Source organism: Schistocerca cancellata, chromosome 1, assembly GCF_023864275.1.
Source record: "Schistocerca cancellata isolate TAMUIC-IGC-003103 chromosome 1, iqSchCanc2.1, whole genome shotgun sequence".
NCBI lineage: Eukaryota > Metazoa > Arthropoda > Insecta > Orthoptera > Acrididae > Schistocerca > Schistocerca cancellata.
Genome location: NC_064626.1, coordinates 622499879 through 622517544, shown reverse-complemented (window position 1 = coordinate 622517544; position 17666 = coordinate 622499879). Strand labels below are relative to the sequence as shown.

Here is a 17666-nt window from a genome sequence, read left to right as displayed (position 1 = left end):
CTATCCACTTTCCTTCAAAACCGCAACACGTCTTCTCCCATCCCCTTCACTTGGTCCTCCTCTGCCCAATGTGCCACCCTCCTGGACATTGACTTCCATTTCTCTGATTGTTCCACACACACCACTGTTCACATTAAATCCAGTGACCAAAAACATTATCCTAATTTTGACAGTACAGCCAAGGCACCCTTGGACGACATATCTTCTGTGATGAGAACTCCCTTACTCAATGTGGTGAAGATCTCTCAAATGCCATCACAGACAGGCAATACTCTCAAACCTAGCCCACAAACAGATTTCTCGTACCATGTCATCACACAGCCCCATTCATCCCATCATCTCCAAGAACAAGCTACAAACAAGCACCCCCCTCGTCAATGGGTGCTGATGACCACGCAGTTGAGTGCCCCACAAACCAAACATCATCATCATCATCATCACCCCTCGTCACCCAACATCGATCCAGACTGGAACAACTGAACCATATCCTTCAGCAGAGCCTTATCTCCCACCCTCTCCTGAAATGAGGAACATCCTACCCAATATGTTTCCCATCCCTCCTAAAGTGGTGTTTCGCCCACCCAACATGATTCCTAAGGCAGAACAAGGTACAAGACCTGCCCAATCCACTCACCCAGCACCTACTACAGTCCTGTCACAGGCTTATCCTACCACCATCAGCGGCTGGGCCACTTGTCAAAGGAGTCATGTCATATAGTCTACCAACTCTGCTGCAAACAATGCACAGCCTTTTATGTTGGTATGGCTACCAGCCACAGATGTCCACCAGAATGAATGGCCACCGCCAACCTGTTGTCGAGAACAAAGTTGACCAGCCGGTGGTGTAACATGCAGCTGAGCACAATGTGCTCAATTTCAATTGCTGCTTCACAACCCAAGCCATCTGGTTCCCTCCCACCACCACCAGCTTCTCTGAACTACGAAGATGGTGGATACACTTACAACACAGTCTGTTCCTGTAAGTGTCCTGGCCTCATATCTCGTGTAACCCACTGTCCCTGCACCCTCCACTCAACAGCTTCCCCTTCCTCCATCCTGTCACCCCCTCCCATTCACATTCTCATGTTGCCTTCAGCGTGTACTGTTTCCCACCAGCTGCTACCATCATGCCAGCCCATAAACCTCCCACCCCTCCCTCCTGCATTCCTAGCCAGCAAACTGACTGCCTCCCTCTGAACCACTAGCTACCCACTGCCAGTCCTTCTCCCTACCTTCTGCCACTGTCTCCCTCCACCCACCATGCCTGACACTACCGCACCACAACTAGTCCACCTGCCACACAAGAGCATTGGCACCATCTGTGTAGCTGGCACCATGTAGTGGCATACACATGTGTATTTTATTCTAGCTCATCAAAGGATAAAGCCCAATAGCTAGCAAGTTTTCTTCCTTCTGTGTGTGTCTATTGGCAATTCAATGGTTCTGCTATTCGGTGAGTGGCCTCCTTTAATGCTAATGTATTTACAGATGACCAAGTTATAACAGAAATATACTATTATTGGCACTGGACTGTCATTTCCAGGTTACATGCCTTCTATGAAGCAGTGTATGTTATCTTTTAGTTGACATAAATAGTACAGATTCACAATATGTACTTATCATACACATTTTCTTATTTATTAAGATAGAGGGATGTAACAGTGCAACATTCTCACTGCAAATTACAAATACACTCTTTTACCTATGCTAAGGCACTGATCAACAGTTTGGAATACAGAATTTCAATTAGGAAAAGCCTACTGAATGAAATTATGTTGCAACAATAACCTCTAAATCTATTGTGATTCTACAAAACTGACACTTTTCTTTCTTTCTGTCAGTATTTGAACTTTGCCAAATATGTATTTATACAGGAGAACTCCAATTATCTGATCCACAGCTATCCAGGCCACCAATTATCCAGATTAGAGAAAAAAGAAAATTTTACTATATGACTAAAACTGTTGGTTTTGTCTGATAGTTACTATAAAAACTGTATCAGTTTAAAGCCAATCCACAGCAAATGTATTAAAAGACAAAATCTTCCAGTGAACTGTGAACACAGTACATGCACTGTTGTGTTTCTAGTACCTCGTCATTCAGTGCAGCCTACATAGAGTATACATTGATTTGTCACGATAAATTTCATCTTCTGTGTCTTGTTTTGTCTTGTGTGTTTTAATGTACTATGCAGCATATGTCTTCTAAAAGGAAACATGTTGTCTTATCTAAGGCAGAGAAAATAAAAGCCCTTGAACAATTAAACAAAAGCATGAGTAGTTAGCAGTTAGCTGAGATATTTAGTGTGGAAACATCAACAGCTTCAGACATAAAAAAGTCCTCTTTTAAACTTGTGTGTCTTCCTTGAGCATGACGATGGGAGTTCATCAAGAAAAGCAATGAAAACATCAGAAAACAAAGAGTGTGAACAGGTTACATTCAAGTGGTTTTTGCAGCAGCAAGCATTGGGAAACCCTCTTTTAATACTAACTGTTCATGAAGAAGCAAAATTTTTAGCCAAGAAGAGCAGCAGTTTTTTCATTTAAAGTGGTGAATGGCTAGCTCTGGAATTACAAGACAAGACACTTTATTCGTGAGTTGGATTTAAGTGGTAAAAAACTATTCGTGAGTTGGATTTAAGTGGTAAAAAACTATAAGTTGACCCAGAGACAGTAAACAATTTTTACTGAAAAATTCAAAATTGAAGAAGAATTATTTGGAAGACACTGCCGGAAAGAAATTTACCTTCTAAAAGAAAAACTAATGTTCTTGGGTATAAGGTTAGTAAAGACCATGTTACCCTGTTGAATTATGCTAACTCTTTGGGGAACATAAAAAATACCCTCTCCATTGATGAGAAAATCAAAAACCCCAGGCTTTCAAAAATGTTAAAAACCTCCCATCTTTTACAAGAATCAACCAAAGGCCTGGGTGACTACTACTTTGTTTTGCGAATGGTAGGATTCAATCTTCATAGCTTAAGTAAGTAAAAAAAACACATAGTGCTAAGAAGGCAGTAATGTGATGTTAATTCAGGACAATGCACCTACCCACCAAACAGAAAGGCTTATTGACAAAGAAGATGGACATTTCAAAACACTCTTCCTGCTGCCAAGCATAACAACTTTGTTGTAGCCAATGGAGTAAAGGTTACCTAAACTATAAAGCGACATTACAAAGACGACTGTTGAAGGAACTTCTGACAGAACATGGAAATCAAGAAGGCATTATGGCTCATCACCAAAAACTGAACCTAAGGGATTGCTGTTGCATAGCACTTGAAGCGCAGAATTAGGTGTGGACAGTCACATTAAAAAGATCTTGGAATAAACTGAAAGGCATTTCAGTCAGGGATGATGTATAGAAAGATGAAGATGAGAAGAAGAAATGTGAAAAGGAAGAGTAAGAGCAAGAAGTGGCAGAGGACAAAGTATTACTTGGGGACATAAGAAAGATCCCCTGGATGTCCCAAATGCAGTACAGAGGATACTGGTGAGTGGCTTGTTTGTAATTCTTTAGACATTCTCAGTGATGAACTCATTCAAAGTGTGATAGAATGTAACAGTATTGCGAAAATGAAAGTTTCTACTCACCATATAGTGGAGACACTGAGTCACAGATGGGCACAACAAAAAGAGTGTCACAAATAATAGCTTTCGGCCAGTAAGGCTTTCATAAAAATTAGATGATACACACATGCAGTCTCAGGCAACTAAGGCCGTGAGCAGCAGCACCGGTGCATGATGGGAGGGGCAACTGGGTGGGGAATAAGGAGGAGGCTGGGGTGGGGAGGGGGAGGGATAGTAGGGTAGGCATGGCGGACAGTGACATTGGGAAGCTCCCCAACAGCACGTCACTGTTCGCCATGCCTACCCTACTATCCTTCCCCCTTCCCACCCACCCTCCTTCTTACCCCCAGTCAGTCACCACTCCCATCATGCACTGGTGCTGCTGCTCGCAGTGTGGCCTCAGTTGCCCGAGACTGCAGTCGTGTGTGTGAGCTGCATTTGTGTGAGTGTGTATGTGTGTGTTTGCTGTCTAAATCTGACAAGGGCATTCTTGGTCGAAAGCTATTATTTGTGAGAGAATTTTTATTGTGCCTATCTGCGACTCAGCATTTCCGCTATATGGTGAGCAGCAAATTTCCTTTTCACAATATTGTTATATTCAATCCTGGATTTTCCACTGTTTGAAAGTGTGAGAGAAGAAAGTGATGGCCAGGAGGGTGACATTGTCACTGAACCAGATGTAGGACCATCAACTAGTGAGGCATATGCTGTCCTGACTCCGCTCCTGGCATGGATGGAGCATCAGCCTGAGTATGACCATATACGGCTTTAAGTTAAAAGAATAATTTCACTAGCAGCAATCACCTTGAAAATACAGTCCTGAATTTGTAAATCTGTAATTACAAGAGGAGTATGTATTTGAAAGATCTTGTTCATCAATCAGCGTTCTCACAATATAGTTAAACAAGCTAAGAAAACGAAGTTCCATGAAAAAAGGAATAAATTAATAGAGAACATGATCCATCAACTGTGTTGCTTCAGTTTGTCTGGAAAGTAAAACTAAAACTCATGGTGACATCTATACATGATAAACTTAGAACCATTACATAACTGATAAACCCCTGGGTTCATTTTCAATTCACTGAGAACAAGACACAACTACTAATTTAACACCGCGAAATGCTTAATGTTATGCATATGTGGTCGTGCAGAATGAAAAATGTATGATCTTAAGTTTTCCAGATGAATAAACTGTTTGTATTGCTCTCAAGTGTCAAGCTGAGTGCAGTCATTTACGAAACAATGCACCTGGCTGGACACTCAAGAGCGATACAAACAATGAAAAGTATGCTGAGGAAATAACTGCATGGCACTGATAAAAGCCAAATTAAATACAATACAAAATATAGACCCCTTCAGCCTGCTAGGGAAAAGAAACTACGATATACTGATCAACAACAAGTGTATCATTTTCGAAAACATTCTTTCAGTGCAAAAAGGTGATTTTCTTGAAAGACACTGTAATCCATTGGTGAGTCATGACCGATTTAAATAAAGAGATACTGAAACAATAACATATTTTTTCATGCTTAGCATAATGTGTTTTGAGAATTTACTCTCATTGCCAAGTGCAAATATTTACGTAAGTATTCAGTGTTTCTATGTGCAGAACAACACACATGTGAACATTACACAGAATACTAATGTAAATATTTGCATTAGGTAACAAAAATAATTTCTCCAAACGCATCATGCTATGTGTGAAAAAATACCTGGCTGGTGCAGTATTTCATTATTTAAGTCATGCATAATACAGTTACAGGCTTGCCAAAAACATCGTTTGTGGTGAATGAAATTAAGACGATTCACAATGTTTGCCTGTGGTGGAGTGACAAAATGATAAATGTGAAATGGCAATGAGATACAGCCCTTCCAAGCCTCCAATATAACAATCTAAAAAATATGAGTGAAGAAGTACTGACAATTATGATCAGTTCTTGTTTTAGAGTTACAACGATTAAATGATTCTAACTAAATAGATGACAGTATATGAAGAACTTCATTCTGCATCAGTGATGGAAGAGATTTTGGCTAGTGACAGCAGCCTAGTTATAACTCAAAGAATATGTGCCTTTTCAAGTTGGTGAACGACACAACTGTAAAGAACTTTTTGATAGTAGATTAAAGCTCTTTACTACCTCCAGCTTTATTCATCAGATCAAAAGCACAACAGTTGTGGTTTCTGATTTAAAGCACTAAAGCAAATTGACGATGTAATCACAACAAAGTTTTGCAAAATATTTCAAGAATTTCTTCACTACAGGAAAAAATAAGTCAAAGGGTCACACAGTCAAATGTAAGAGACATGAATGAACATTATTCAAAAGATAAATGATAATGTTTGAAAACTAACACCATTTCAACGTTTTAGGATAACATGTCATAGAAGTGTCTGGAAAGGTACTGGGCAATGATAAGATCACAGTTTATTGACATAGTGTTATGTTACTGGTATATTTTAGTTTTGGTTGAAACACATCTTTTTGGCATTAACCATATGATTTTGGCTTCAGCTATCTCTAAGATACATGATACAACAGCAATTCATGCTTTTTTACACAGAACTGCTTAAAAAAATATGGAAGATATCACTAGAGCTTATGCTGACTCTACATCTTCTACACTGCACTTCAGCTACTGAATAAAACAATTAAAATGGGATCTGTCATTTGCAAGGTTATGAGAAAGCCCATACCATCACACTTACTAAGGTTGTAATCAATGCCACAGGTAAAAACATGTACTTAAACAACTGATTTCCATCAGAGAAATAAAAAACATTCTGAATAATCATTTATATATTTCAGGGGTGTCTTAATAAATGGTGAATCCTAGATGAAGAGGTTTACCAAAGAAAACAAATATGCACAATTTTGAAATTGTTTGTATACTGTTTCAACTCATAAATGATGGCAAGTAAACTGATAAAAAGTCTGCTGAAAAAGGCGTTCAATCACAATACAGCTCACAACCAGAACATGCAAATAACATAGTGGTGTTCACAATGTTCTGCAAACAATGGAATAATATTACCACACAAGTCCCTAAAGGTTCAATATATTCTTATCACTACATTTGTGTGTCTTTTCGAAACTGATGTGAGGTCACATCCACTGAATGAAAATAAAATTAATAGGCAAAGAAAACCCTGTGTGACAATCCCCAGTATGATATGTTTTACAGTGGTTATGTTTCTTGTCCAGAAAGATTTCTAACAGCCACAAAAACATTACATCAGATGGTGACAGTTTAATCTTTAGAATAATAAGGTGAAAGTGTTAAATCCGACTTTAAAGCACTGACTGTAATGAATTTGTTTATTACTAAATTTTTATGGCATTAGTTACTGCAGCCTTACTGAACATACCTTTTACAGAAATCTGAAATAAGCTTATTACTTAATAGAAAATTTTACTAGTTCAGGTTCTAAGTGGGGCTTTCAACGTAATTTTACTACACAATTTGTGTTATGGAGAGAGGGGGAAAAGAAAAATAAATCAGTGAAATAAAACTGGCTCCCCTCATTTCTAAATTCAGGAACTGCTATAAAAATATCTATAAAGAGTTGCATTGTCATTATGGAGAACTCTGCTTCTGCAAAATATATATATATAAAGTTCCAATCATTCAATATAAAGCTATACAAATAGGAGAACTCTCCTTCTTAATGAGTACAGCAAGAGCATACTTAACTTCTGTACAGCAAATCATGTAGTACTTTATCTGGTGTGTGTGTGTGTGTAAAAATATATAAAATCAAATCTTGTACTGCTGTACACCTATACACTCTGCAAATATGACATACTAAAAATAATGTAGAAATGTCTAAATTTTTATTTTTTTAAATGCTTAAAATTTTCAGTAATACTGCCTAGCCATGTCATTGCTATTATTACTATCAGAAAAATCTAGTATCTCCCACAGACCTGAGACATTTGTCATGTTCTTACAATCCATCTACTACTTGAAGATTCCAGATAAATGTGTAGTTCACCTTTGTTACACAAGTGTAACATACACAGATGAGTCACAAAAGTACACAGAACTTACAGCACCATCTCAGACTGGACTAAAAATGACCTGATGTGTTGTCTGTATACGGGGAACTTAACAGTCCATTATTCTGCTGAACACATTCCTTCAGAGAAGGACGGGGCTGTCTAGCAGATCTGTGCTTGTCATACATGTGGGCGTTCAAACTGTTCTTATTTTTAAAAACACCTCCACAAAACTGGCAATGAAATGGGCCACAAGCCTTGCCATGGATATTTGCCACATGTGATGCCAGAGATGATTTCTTATTAAATATTTTTTCACATTTTGTGCAAGGAAATTTCTCTGGCTGAATACTGGAACCCATATCTGGAAAGGAAAATAAAGGATGAAATAAATTTTCTGATTTTGAAAGTGACACTTCCATAGGTAACAGTGAAATAATTGTATCACTGTTTATATAGGCTTGTTATCAAACTATACTCCATTATTCACTGACTTCTTGTGGTAAAATTAGTTCAGTAAAAGCAATTTATTGGAAACAAATACAATCTGCCTCACTTACACTGATTAACATAACAATCTGATAATTAATTGTGAAATAACTTATTATGTTTGAGGACACAGGCAGACTCCAACACACTGAAGTCAAAGCCATGAGAATTAAGTCTCTCTATAATACTGCATTGATTATATGTGACGGGTCAAAACTGTGTGCCACAATGGGATTCAAACTTGGATCCCTGCCTTTTGTGGGCAGTGAGTAGCCAATTATGCTGAGCATGCCTCATTGGTTGATTCAAAGCTTTAACTTCTTACACGCTGTTACCATTTCCTTTCAATCTCTGCTGTGGCTCTCCCACAGTGTTGCGTGACTACTAGCTGGTGAGAGAAAGGATATAACAGGGAGGATACAGATACATCAAAACTCATTGCTATATCAGTTCTCTCAGAGGTGTTTGTCTTATGGTACCATGGGATAGCCTCTGCAGAGATCAAAGGTAAAAGTGTGACATGATGGAGCTTTGAGCTTATCCCTGAGAGAAGCCTGAATGGTGTTGATTAGTGGTGTGGACTGCAAACAGGTACCTATGTTCAAATCCCAGTCCAGTACAAAGTTCAAACTTGCCACATATAACCTGTTCCTTTTTAGTAACATTTAACAATCTCATTCACAACACTTGTTCTCTCTCATGCACACACTCTGTGACTGTGATGGTGTTGGTGGTGGGAGAGAGAGAGGGGGGGGGGGGGGGGGTGCCTGAAGAACCAAAGCCTCTAACAAGCACACCGACTTTTTAGATCACTTCATACCTGTTAATGATTCGCTTCAATTACACTGATTCTCAACCAATGTTGTATGCAGTCAAGTTACAAGCCTTGGCAAATGACGATCAGCCCTAATGTAAATTGTGAAGAGTTCTACTAAAATCAACAGTCTCAATCTATTCCCAGTGGCAAACCGCACAAACTAATACGTTGCGTAGCCAGTCAGAGCACTAGAATTTACCATATGGTCTAACCAATATAGTACCTGCAATAATCATAATATTGAGGCTTTTGAAGTATCTAAAAAAGAAACCTGATTTTGATACTGAAAATGTCACAACGTAAAAATAGTTAAAATGAAGAAATTCTAATCAATAAGTTTGTTACTGCACATTTTATTTTTCATGTTTTCTTCGTACGGCCATTCCCACAGGTGGTTCCAATTATATACATGAATACCCCCATTTCTCACAAAGACAACAATTTTTTGATTGTATGTTTGTTATATTTAACATATGTTGACACTAGTTACTGCAGGTACGACAGAGAAATTAAGTATTACAAAATTGGATATTATGAAATAGTGAAAACTAATAGAAAGACTTGCTCATACAGGGTGCGGCACTTAAATCTGGCCAACTTCAACTCCAATTTCCCACCATGTTGTAGTTCCACCAGAGGTTGTGATTGGCATTCTTGAAAGCCATAGGTGTGTAGTACATAGTCAGAACCTCAAAATGGCTGAGATGTTATGGACAAGTGTGAAGTACAACCGAAGAACCGCAATTATTGAAAGTCTTCATGTGCGGCGTTCACCCACTGAAATAGTTCGATTCTTCAGGTACCTGAGATCAACTGTTTAGGATCTTGTGGTCAAGCATAATGGTTCGGAGAAGTCTGGGGGAGGTTCTGCTAACACAGTGAGGAAAACTCATTCAAGGAAACATGTGTCACAAACAGTGGCAGTCATCGATATGTCTCAGGCACTGATTTAAGAGGACCTGGAGCAATTGGTGAGGAAATTGGCTTCAGTATCAAACGTCAGTGAGCAAACAATGTGGCGGATGGCAGAGGAGGACCTCATATGAGCCATTTAGACCGAAACTGGCTCTCGGATAACACTGACATGTTCTGGTGAAAGGAGTTCAGGCCCCCGAATACCCCAAATTTGAACACCGTTGACTACTATGTTTGGTGCATAGTCGAAAGAGTTACCAATAAGATGAGGCACCCTAACGTGACACATCTACACACTGCTATCAAAGCAGCATTCACAAGTATGAACAGCACTATTTTAAGGAGTCCATGCAATCGTTTCAGGCCAAGATAGGAGGCAGTCATTGCGGCTGAAGGGGGTTACAGGGAGTAATGTTACTATTGAAAGATACTACTACTTATATGTGAACAGATTTTCAGTTTCATTTGTATTTTGTTTTAATAAATTTGTTTCTAAAAAATGTTTCATTTGTCTGGATTTAAGTGCTGCACCATGTACAGCATAATGTATAGCTCAATAGCTTGCCAAGTGAGCCAGACCCGGACTGAATCCATGTGGTGTATTAACAACTGTGGGCTCTCACACCAGCCAGCCTTAGTGTGCTTGACCTGTTTTCCATGCCCAATTAGGTAAATGTTGGGCTGGACCTCAAATTCCACCTCAGTAAATACGAACAGTTAAAATAAGTTTGCACAATTCAAAGGAAAAAAAGATGGCTCACATAGCTTCCCTCTCTTAGGTTAAAATGATGACTGGTGTAGGGAAGGGCATATGACAACAAAGTTAAATAATAAAATAAACTTTGCTAAATACAAAGTGAAAATAAATAGAGATGAAAAGTTAAGGTAACACTGAGAAGTTTATTGCACCAACAACTACCACTTTAAAATTTCTGAGTCAATTTATGAGAAATTGCTATCACAACAGTAACTGTGCCCTTAGAAATCTTTGCCACTAAGAGTATAAAATTAATATTAATGACAAAGCAAAAAAGTCCTTTGAAATTGTTTCATAAAATTTTCAAGTTGCACATGTTCAATCCACATTTTTACCTATCTGTGACACATCATACTTTGTCTCTACAGCACTAAGCAGATACGTGAATACATTAACTCATATCAAATATATCATTCACTATATGATGCCAAAAATCTAAAGCAAATGTACCTTTTGCAAAATCCACATACATGTAAAATAAATATCCAGAAGTATATATTAATGAGTTGATTTGACAGAACTCCGTGTAAGGATACCTCTTCACGATCTGTATTTTAGCTATCATCCTGAGTGACTTAAATATCGACAGGTTATGGTATCATCTGTCTTACTAAATTATTAAAAGCAGGTTTATGAAAACCAATCCTACTTGACTAGAAAGTTGATAAGACACATTTGCAATGTCAGGTACTGTGAATTTCCCATGTGTATTAATCTTTACAAAATTTACATTGTGCTCTTTAATTGGAAACAGTATTATATCGATGATATATGTGCATATGGACACGAAGTGTATTTCTATTCTTCACACGCCGACCACATACTGTGCAAAGAAATGGTCCACGATCGGCTCCATGTGCATTCTTCACATGGACTGTCAAGTTGAATTTATTACAAAAACTACGGTGGCACAGTGCGCAGTCCAGTCTTCCTGATTCTGGAACGTAATGGATTCATTGCAGTCTTCAACTCCAAAGCCATAAGACAAAATGTGGTGGGAAAAAAAAACAACAACAACGTTATACATCATAAAATAATGAAATTCGGAAATTTAAGTCATTCTCACAGTGTTCCTGAATTAAAGGATATGTTACAACAATTTACACAGCAATAAATTTTTAAAAAATGCAGCACAATTTTTATTGTGCTTATTGTATTGAAACAATTCTGCATTTTACTATAATAACCATACTAAGTAAGCAACACATAGGGAGATACTAACTACTAAAAGGCAGAAGTAAATTGTATAACTCCATTTTAGCTCTTAGAAATGGCCTGTGTGGGGGTTTTGTTTGTTGTAAAACAACAGTTGCTGCTGCCAGGTATTATTTTCCAATATTCACTTTTGGCACTTTGGAAATAAGTCCAATTATCAAGTGTGTTTTTATGTTTTTTTAAGACATTTTGAGCATGATATTAACAGTGTGACACAAACATCAAACCTAAAAAGAGTCATTAAACTTCAAAAACATCCTTAATAATGGGAATTATCTGCTTGCCTCCTAGTCAACAATGCATATGATCATTTCATTTAATTTCATCTGCTTATAAACAGAAAATGTTATAATACAACAAAGAAAACCATTGTATTACTATGCTGAGTCCATGTGTTAGAAGAGTTGTGTCAGAGACTGTACAGAATGTGCAACTATGCATCATATCAAATGAATCTTCCATAAAATAATGAAATGATAAGATGACAGATTATTATACCATTAAAAACTCTTTAACAATTCACAAAAATGTTGTTAATAAAGGCAAATCCATATTTTCACTTCCCATCACACTTCATGATGAATAACTATTCTTTGGCATTATGCTACCTAAGGATTTGAGGAGGTAATGGATGCTGTGCTCTATTTATGGAAAGAGGTCTCTCTCTCTCCCTCTTCACTCCCACCTCTCCTGGCACCCCTACCTCTATGTGCTTTTAAAAGCTATTAAAATGAACACCCAGAATGCCCCATTGTGGTTGGTTAATGCGTCCCCAAAGAGAGAATCTCTGCTCTCATGAATGAACACCTACCTTCAGGCCATTTCATGTAACCTGCCATCCTATCACAAAAGCCACCAACCATTTCCTCCACTGACTCTTCACCGTTCCTGTTCCTTTACCACTCATCACACAGCTCATCAATGTTGATGGCACCTCCCTCTACACTAACATCCCTGAAGACCATGGTGTCACCGCTACTAACACTACCTTTCCCAACACCCAACTGACTCCATACCTTTAGCCTAAACCACAACTTTCCGGATCACTGTGAGCAGCTATACCATCACCCGCAATTACTTTTTCTTTGAAAGCATCACCTATAAACAAACATGCGTTACAGCGATAGGCATCTACATGGCACCACCTTATTCCAACCTACTCATTGGCCATCTGCAGAAATCCCTCCTAATCACTCAGAATCACAAACCCTCCCGTGGTTCAGATTTAGTGATGTCATCTTTGTGATCTGGACTGAGGGTGAAGACACTCTCTTCACATTCCTCCACATTCTCTACCACTTGCTTCACTCGATGATCCTCAATCCAACAAGCCACCTTCCTCAATGTCGACCTCTACCTCAAGGATGCTTACATCAGGCCTTCACACCAAATCTACCAACCACCAACAATACTTCCATTTTCACAGCTGCCACCCATTTTGCACAAAGTTGTATCATACATATGGCCACCCGTAGTCACCTGGAGTGACAAGCAGCCCCTCTTCGAATATGACAAGTTTCTCACTTCGGCCTTTGCAGACTGAAATTACTGCCCCACCCCTGTCCAGAAAGAGATCTACCATGTCTTGTCTCATCATTCATCTATAATTCTCCATATACCCACTGTCTGGCCACAAAGGAGCACTACTCTCATGACTCAGAACCATCTAAGTCTGGAGCAACTGAGTCACATTCTTTACCATGGTTTCAACTATCTCTCATTGTGCCCTGCAATGAGAAATGTCCTCCCCACTCCTCCCACAGTTGTATTCCGCTGCCCACCCAACCTACACAATATCCTTGTCCATACCTACTTCTCCCCTGCTCCGAACCCCTTGTCTTGTGGCTCACATCCTTGCAATAGACCTAGGTGCAAGACCTTCCCCATAAATCCTACCACTACCTACTCCAGTGCTGTGACATGTGTCTCATATCCCATCAAAGGCATGGCCACGTGTGAAATATGCCATGTGACTTACCAAGTAAGCTCCAACCACTGAGCCATTTTCTACATGGACATGACTAACTAACAAGCTGTCAGTCAGTCAGTTATCATCAAACTGCGGCCATCTCTACAACATATCCTTTGATTGCATAGCCCAACCAGATCTCAATCTTTGCTAGTCTGTGTCTTCCACCTATCTAGTATCTATTCCCTTCTCTGCTCCCACTGCAGCACTACACACCTTCTACCATGATAGTCTTCTCCCATCCTCAATTTGCCCTCCTCCTCCCCCAATTAAAATCAGTCAACTGAGTGGTAGTCTGAAGTAAGCTGCTCATACACGGCATTAAACAGTTCAAGGTAAGAAACCAGATGAGCACTAATACTACACCATGAAAAATTGTTCTTTAACAACATAAGCACTTTTGTTGCTTTTGGATTGCAGTAGGAATAAAGAATTAACTGACAAGGAATTCCACTGCAAGCTCATAGATTATAGTTCTCAAGTTACTTTTGATTCAGAGTACTAGTTCATTTAGAAAAGTGTGTGTGTGTGTGTGTGGGTCCTTCCTTCGGAATCAACAAATATCATGGAAATTGAGTAGAATGTAGCATTAGGAGAGAAAATGCATTATGTCACATATCATTTCTGAGTAATTTTCTCTTCATGCAGTACTTAGAATTATTTCTTTTAGTTCACAATGCATTTTAAGCCCTGTGTGCTTGTGTTTAGGTACTTGATCCGTGTAAATATTTTCTGGCATTCTGGCCTGAGACGCTGGAGTTGGTAGTCATGTGTGCATGAGGTGTGCTTGCTTCCTTGTTTGTGTGTGTGTGTGTGTGTGTGTGTGGTTTACTGACGAAAGCTGTGGCCGAAAGTTTTATGTGACTGTCTTTTAATTGTGCCTGTCTGCAACTTGATGTATCTTCTTGTGGTTAGTAGCATTCTGTCTTCTCCTACATTGTTGATATTCTTATCTGGAGTTTCCACTGTTTAATATATATATTTTACGTTAATACTTTTCCTGTTGGGATTAACAGGAATATTATAAGGAGGCACACTATAACTACAATTTTTACAAAACTAAGACAAGATGTAAAAATAAGTTTCTGTGTCCAGTGGCAGTTTTTACGAAGGGCATGAGAAGGTGCATATATATAATGAAAGCGCTGGCATGTTGATAGAAACACAAACAAACACAAACATACACACAAAATTCAAGCTTTCGCAACCAACGGTTGCTTCATCAGGAAAGAGGGAGGGAGAGGGAAAGACGAAAGGATGTGGGTTTTAAGGGAGAGGGTAAGGAGTCATTCCAATCCTGGGAGCGGAAAGACTTACCTTAGGGGGACAAAAGGACAGGTATACACTCGCACACACACACATATCCATCCGCACATACACAGACACAAGCAGACATTTGTAAAGGCAAAGAGTTTGGGCAGAGATGTCAGTCGAGGCGGAAGTACAGAGGCAAAGATGTTGTTGAATGACAGGTGAGGTATGAGCGGCGGCAACTTGAAATTAGCGGAGGTTGAGGCCTGGTGGGTAACGAGAAGAGAGGATATACTGAAGGGCAAATTCCCATCTCCGGAGTTCTGACAGGTTGGTGTTAGTGGAAAGTATCCAGAAAACCCGGACGGTGTAACACTGTGCCAAGATGTGCTGGCTGTGCACCAAGGCATGTTTAGCCACAGGGTGATCCTCATTACCAACAAACACTGTCTGCCTGTGTCCATTCATGCGAATGGACAGTTTGTTGCTGGTCATTCCCATATAGAAAGCTTCACAGCTTGAATTTTGTGTGTATGTTTGTGTTTGTTTGTGTGTCTATCAACATGCCAGCGCTTTCGTTTGGTAAGTCACATCATCTTAGTTTTTAGATATATTTTTCCCAAGTGGAATGTTTCCCTCTATTATATTCATACAATTTTCATCTCACTGCATACTAGTAAACAAAATGCAAACAAGTCAATGAATATCCAAATGTAAAGATGTTACAATTTGTCATATAAGCATGTGTTTTTATTTCTAATATGATACAAAGATGTTACATTATTATTTATGCACAGGTATCCTTTGCAAGACAATTATTTGTGTGGATATTAAATGTGCTTATGTTGTGAAATTGTTACAACTACTCAATATTTATTTCCTTAGGAAAAAATAAACTTTTGAAATTCCTGAAAACGCTGTGGCTGTTAAACGCTGTTATTCATTTAACACATTTTTAGAATTTTTCTATGTGACAGTATTTCTAATTGTTCTAGCAGATCAAGTTTTTTACACCTAATTTCCCTGTGGAGTAGAGTTCGCCTGTTGTGGATGTCATTTAGAGTGTATCTATTAAGGTACATATTGTTAGCTGCTGAGAATTTATCAAAGTGGTTGAGACAAGCATCATTGTGGTTGTTGTATCATATATGAAAATTTCTTCCTGTTTTGTCTCCGTATGGCACAGGGTCTATTACACTCTAATACAGGCTGGTCAAAAACTGTCTGAAAAGCCTGTTAGGGCCTTGCAGGGTAGGTTGTGCAGAGAAATAATCGTTAAGGAAAAAAAAAAAAAAAAAGAAAAAGAAAAATTCTATACCTTACAACATTTCTGAGTCAATTATCACTGAAGTTAGACAATCAAGCCACTGTGCATGCAAATTTAAGAAGCCCACCCAATACAATTAGTGTCAGTTGCGTGCATGATAGTGCATGAGACTGCTCAGCCTTTCACTCGGGTTCGATCCCTACCACTGTCCCATGCCAATTTTTGTAGCTCTTTCTTGTTCAGGTTTAGGAAACTGAATGAAGAACATATTTGGTGATTGTGTGCACACAATGATCTGACTGCGTAACTTCAATTCCAATTAACTTGGAAATGGTGCAACATATTGAATTTTTTTTCTTCTTAACATCACAACTTACCCTGCGATACCCTTAAAAGCAGACTGTTTCTGACCACCTTGTATATATTCCACTGTGTTCTATTACTGGGGTGTTTATGTCCTCTGTATGAGGGAAGTGACATCCCAAGTTTGTTGTTTATGGGAAAAAGTATTTTAATATTGGTATTTCTAAAATAAGTTGGCAATTTTTTTTTAATTTACTGTGTACTCATCTTTCACTGCCATTGATATTTCTTGTGTTAGTGGTTTCAATTTGAAAGGTAATGTGTGGTGCCCATGTTCATAATGGTTCTAAATGCAGCATGCTTGTGTGTGTGTTTGAATGGTGTGATGAAAACACCATTACTGAACTGAACCATGTTCCCTAAAATGCTTAAGCAATGTGATCCTACCATATGACAAACAAATAAAATGTTGCACACTGATGAACACCAATGCCCTCAAACACATATAAACACCAAAAAATCTACAAACCTGACTGCACACATTTTGTCAATTCCAAAAAAATACATCAACATGCAAACATTCTCAACTATTAAATAATATCCTCAGGGAACTTTACATTTTCAAATTCACACATTCAATAAAATCGAGAAATGGAAAATCAAGGATGGAATAATGACAATGGTCTGAACTTGGCAGCCAGAGACAGTGGTCATGTGTGCGTAAGATGTGTTTGTGCGGATGTGTGTATGTTGTTTATTTCAGAAGAAGGACTTTTTGCCAAAAGATAACATGTTTTAGTAGTCTTTCTGTTGTGCCTGTCTGCAACTCAACATTTCTGTTATTTCGTGAGTAGCAACCTACCCTTTTCATAAAATTTTCATATTCAGTAAAAAATACACAAGAGTTAACAACTTTCATCAGAGATAAAAAATCCCCAAATAGAAGATAGATTTGCCTCATTTGACATTATTAATCTGTTCACAAATGTACCTGTCAAATAGAAAACAGAAATTGTGACAAAATTCTTATCAAACACAGGAAATTGATCTTGCCGGAGATTTCAGAGTCAGTCCATTTACTTGAACTATTACTGTTTCACAACTATTTCTCATTTA

The 17666-nt window shown here is 38.5% G+C and overlaps 1 protein-coding gene across 7 annotated transcripts in view; it reads right to left on the bottom strand.

Moving 5' to 3' along the window:
• The window catches only part of LOC126183133 (broad-complex core protein isoforms 1/2/3/4/5-like), a 319181-nt gene that overhangs the window by 97522 nt on the left and 203993 nt on the right, over positions 1-17666 (bottom strand). For 2 of the 7 annotated variants that reach the window (XM_049924909.1, XM_049924910.1), the window contains one exon: positions 7539-7931. The exons of 4 other annotated variants lie outside the window; for them this stretch is intronic. In XM_049924909.1, the coding sequence (XP_049780866.1) occupies positions 7639-7931 (293 nt within the window). In that variant the 3' untranslated portion in view covers positions 7539-7638. Of the gene's footprint in view, positions 1-7538; positions 7932-10733; positions 11483-17666 lie in introns of those variants that run through there. One more of the 7 variants, XM_049924942.1, reaches the window with a different exon arrangement.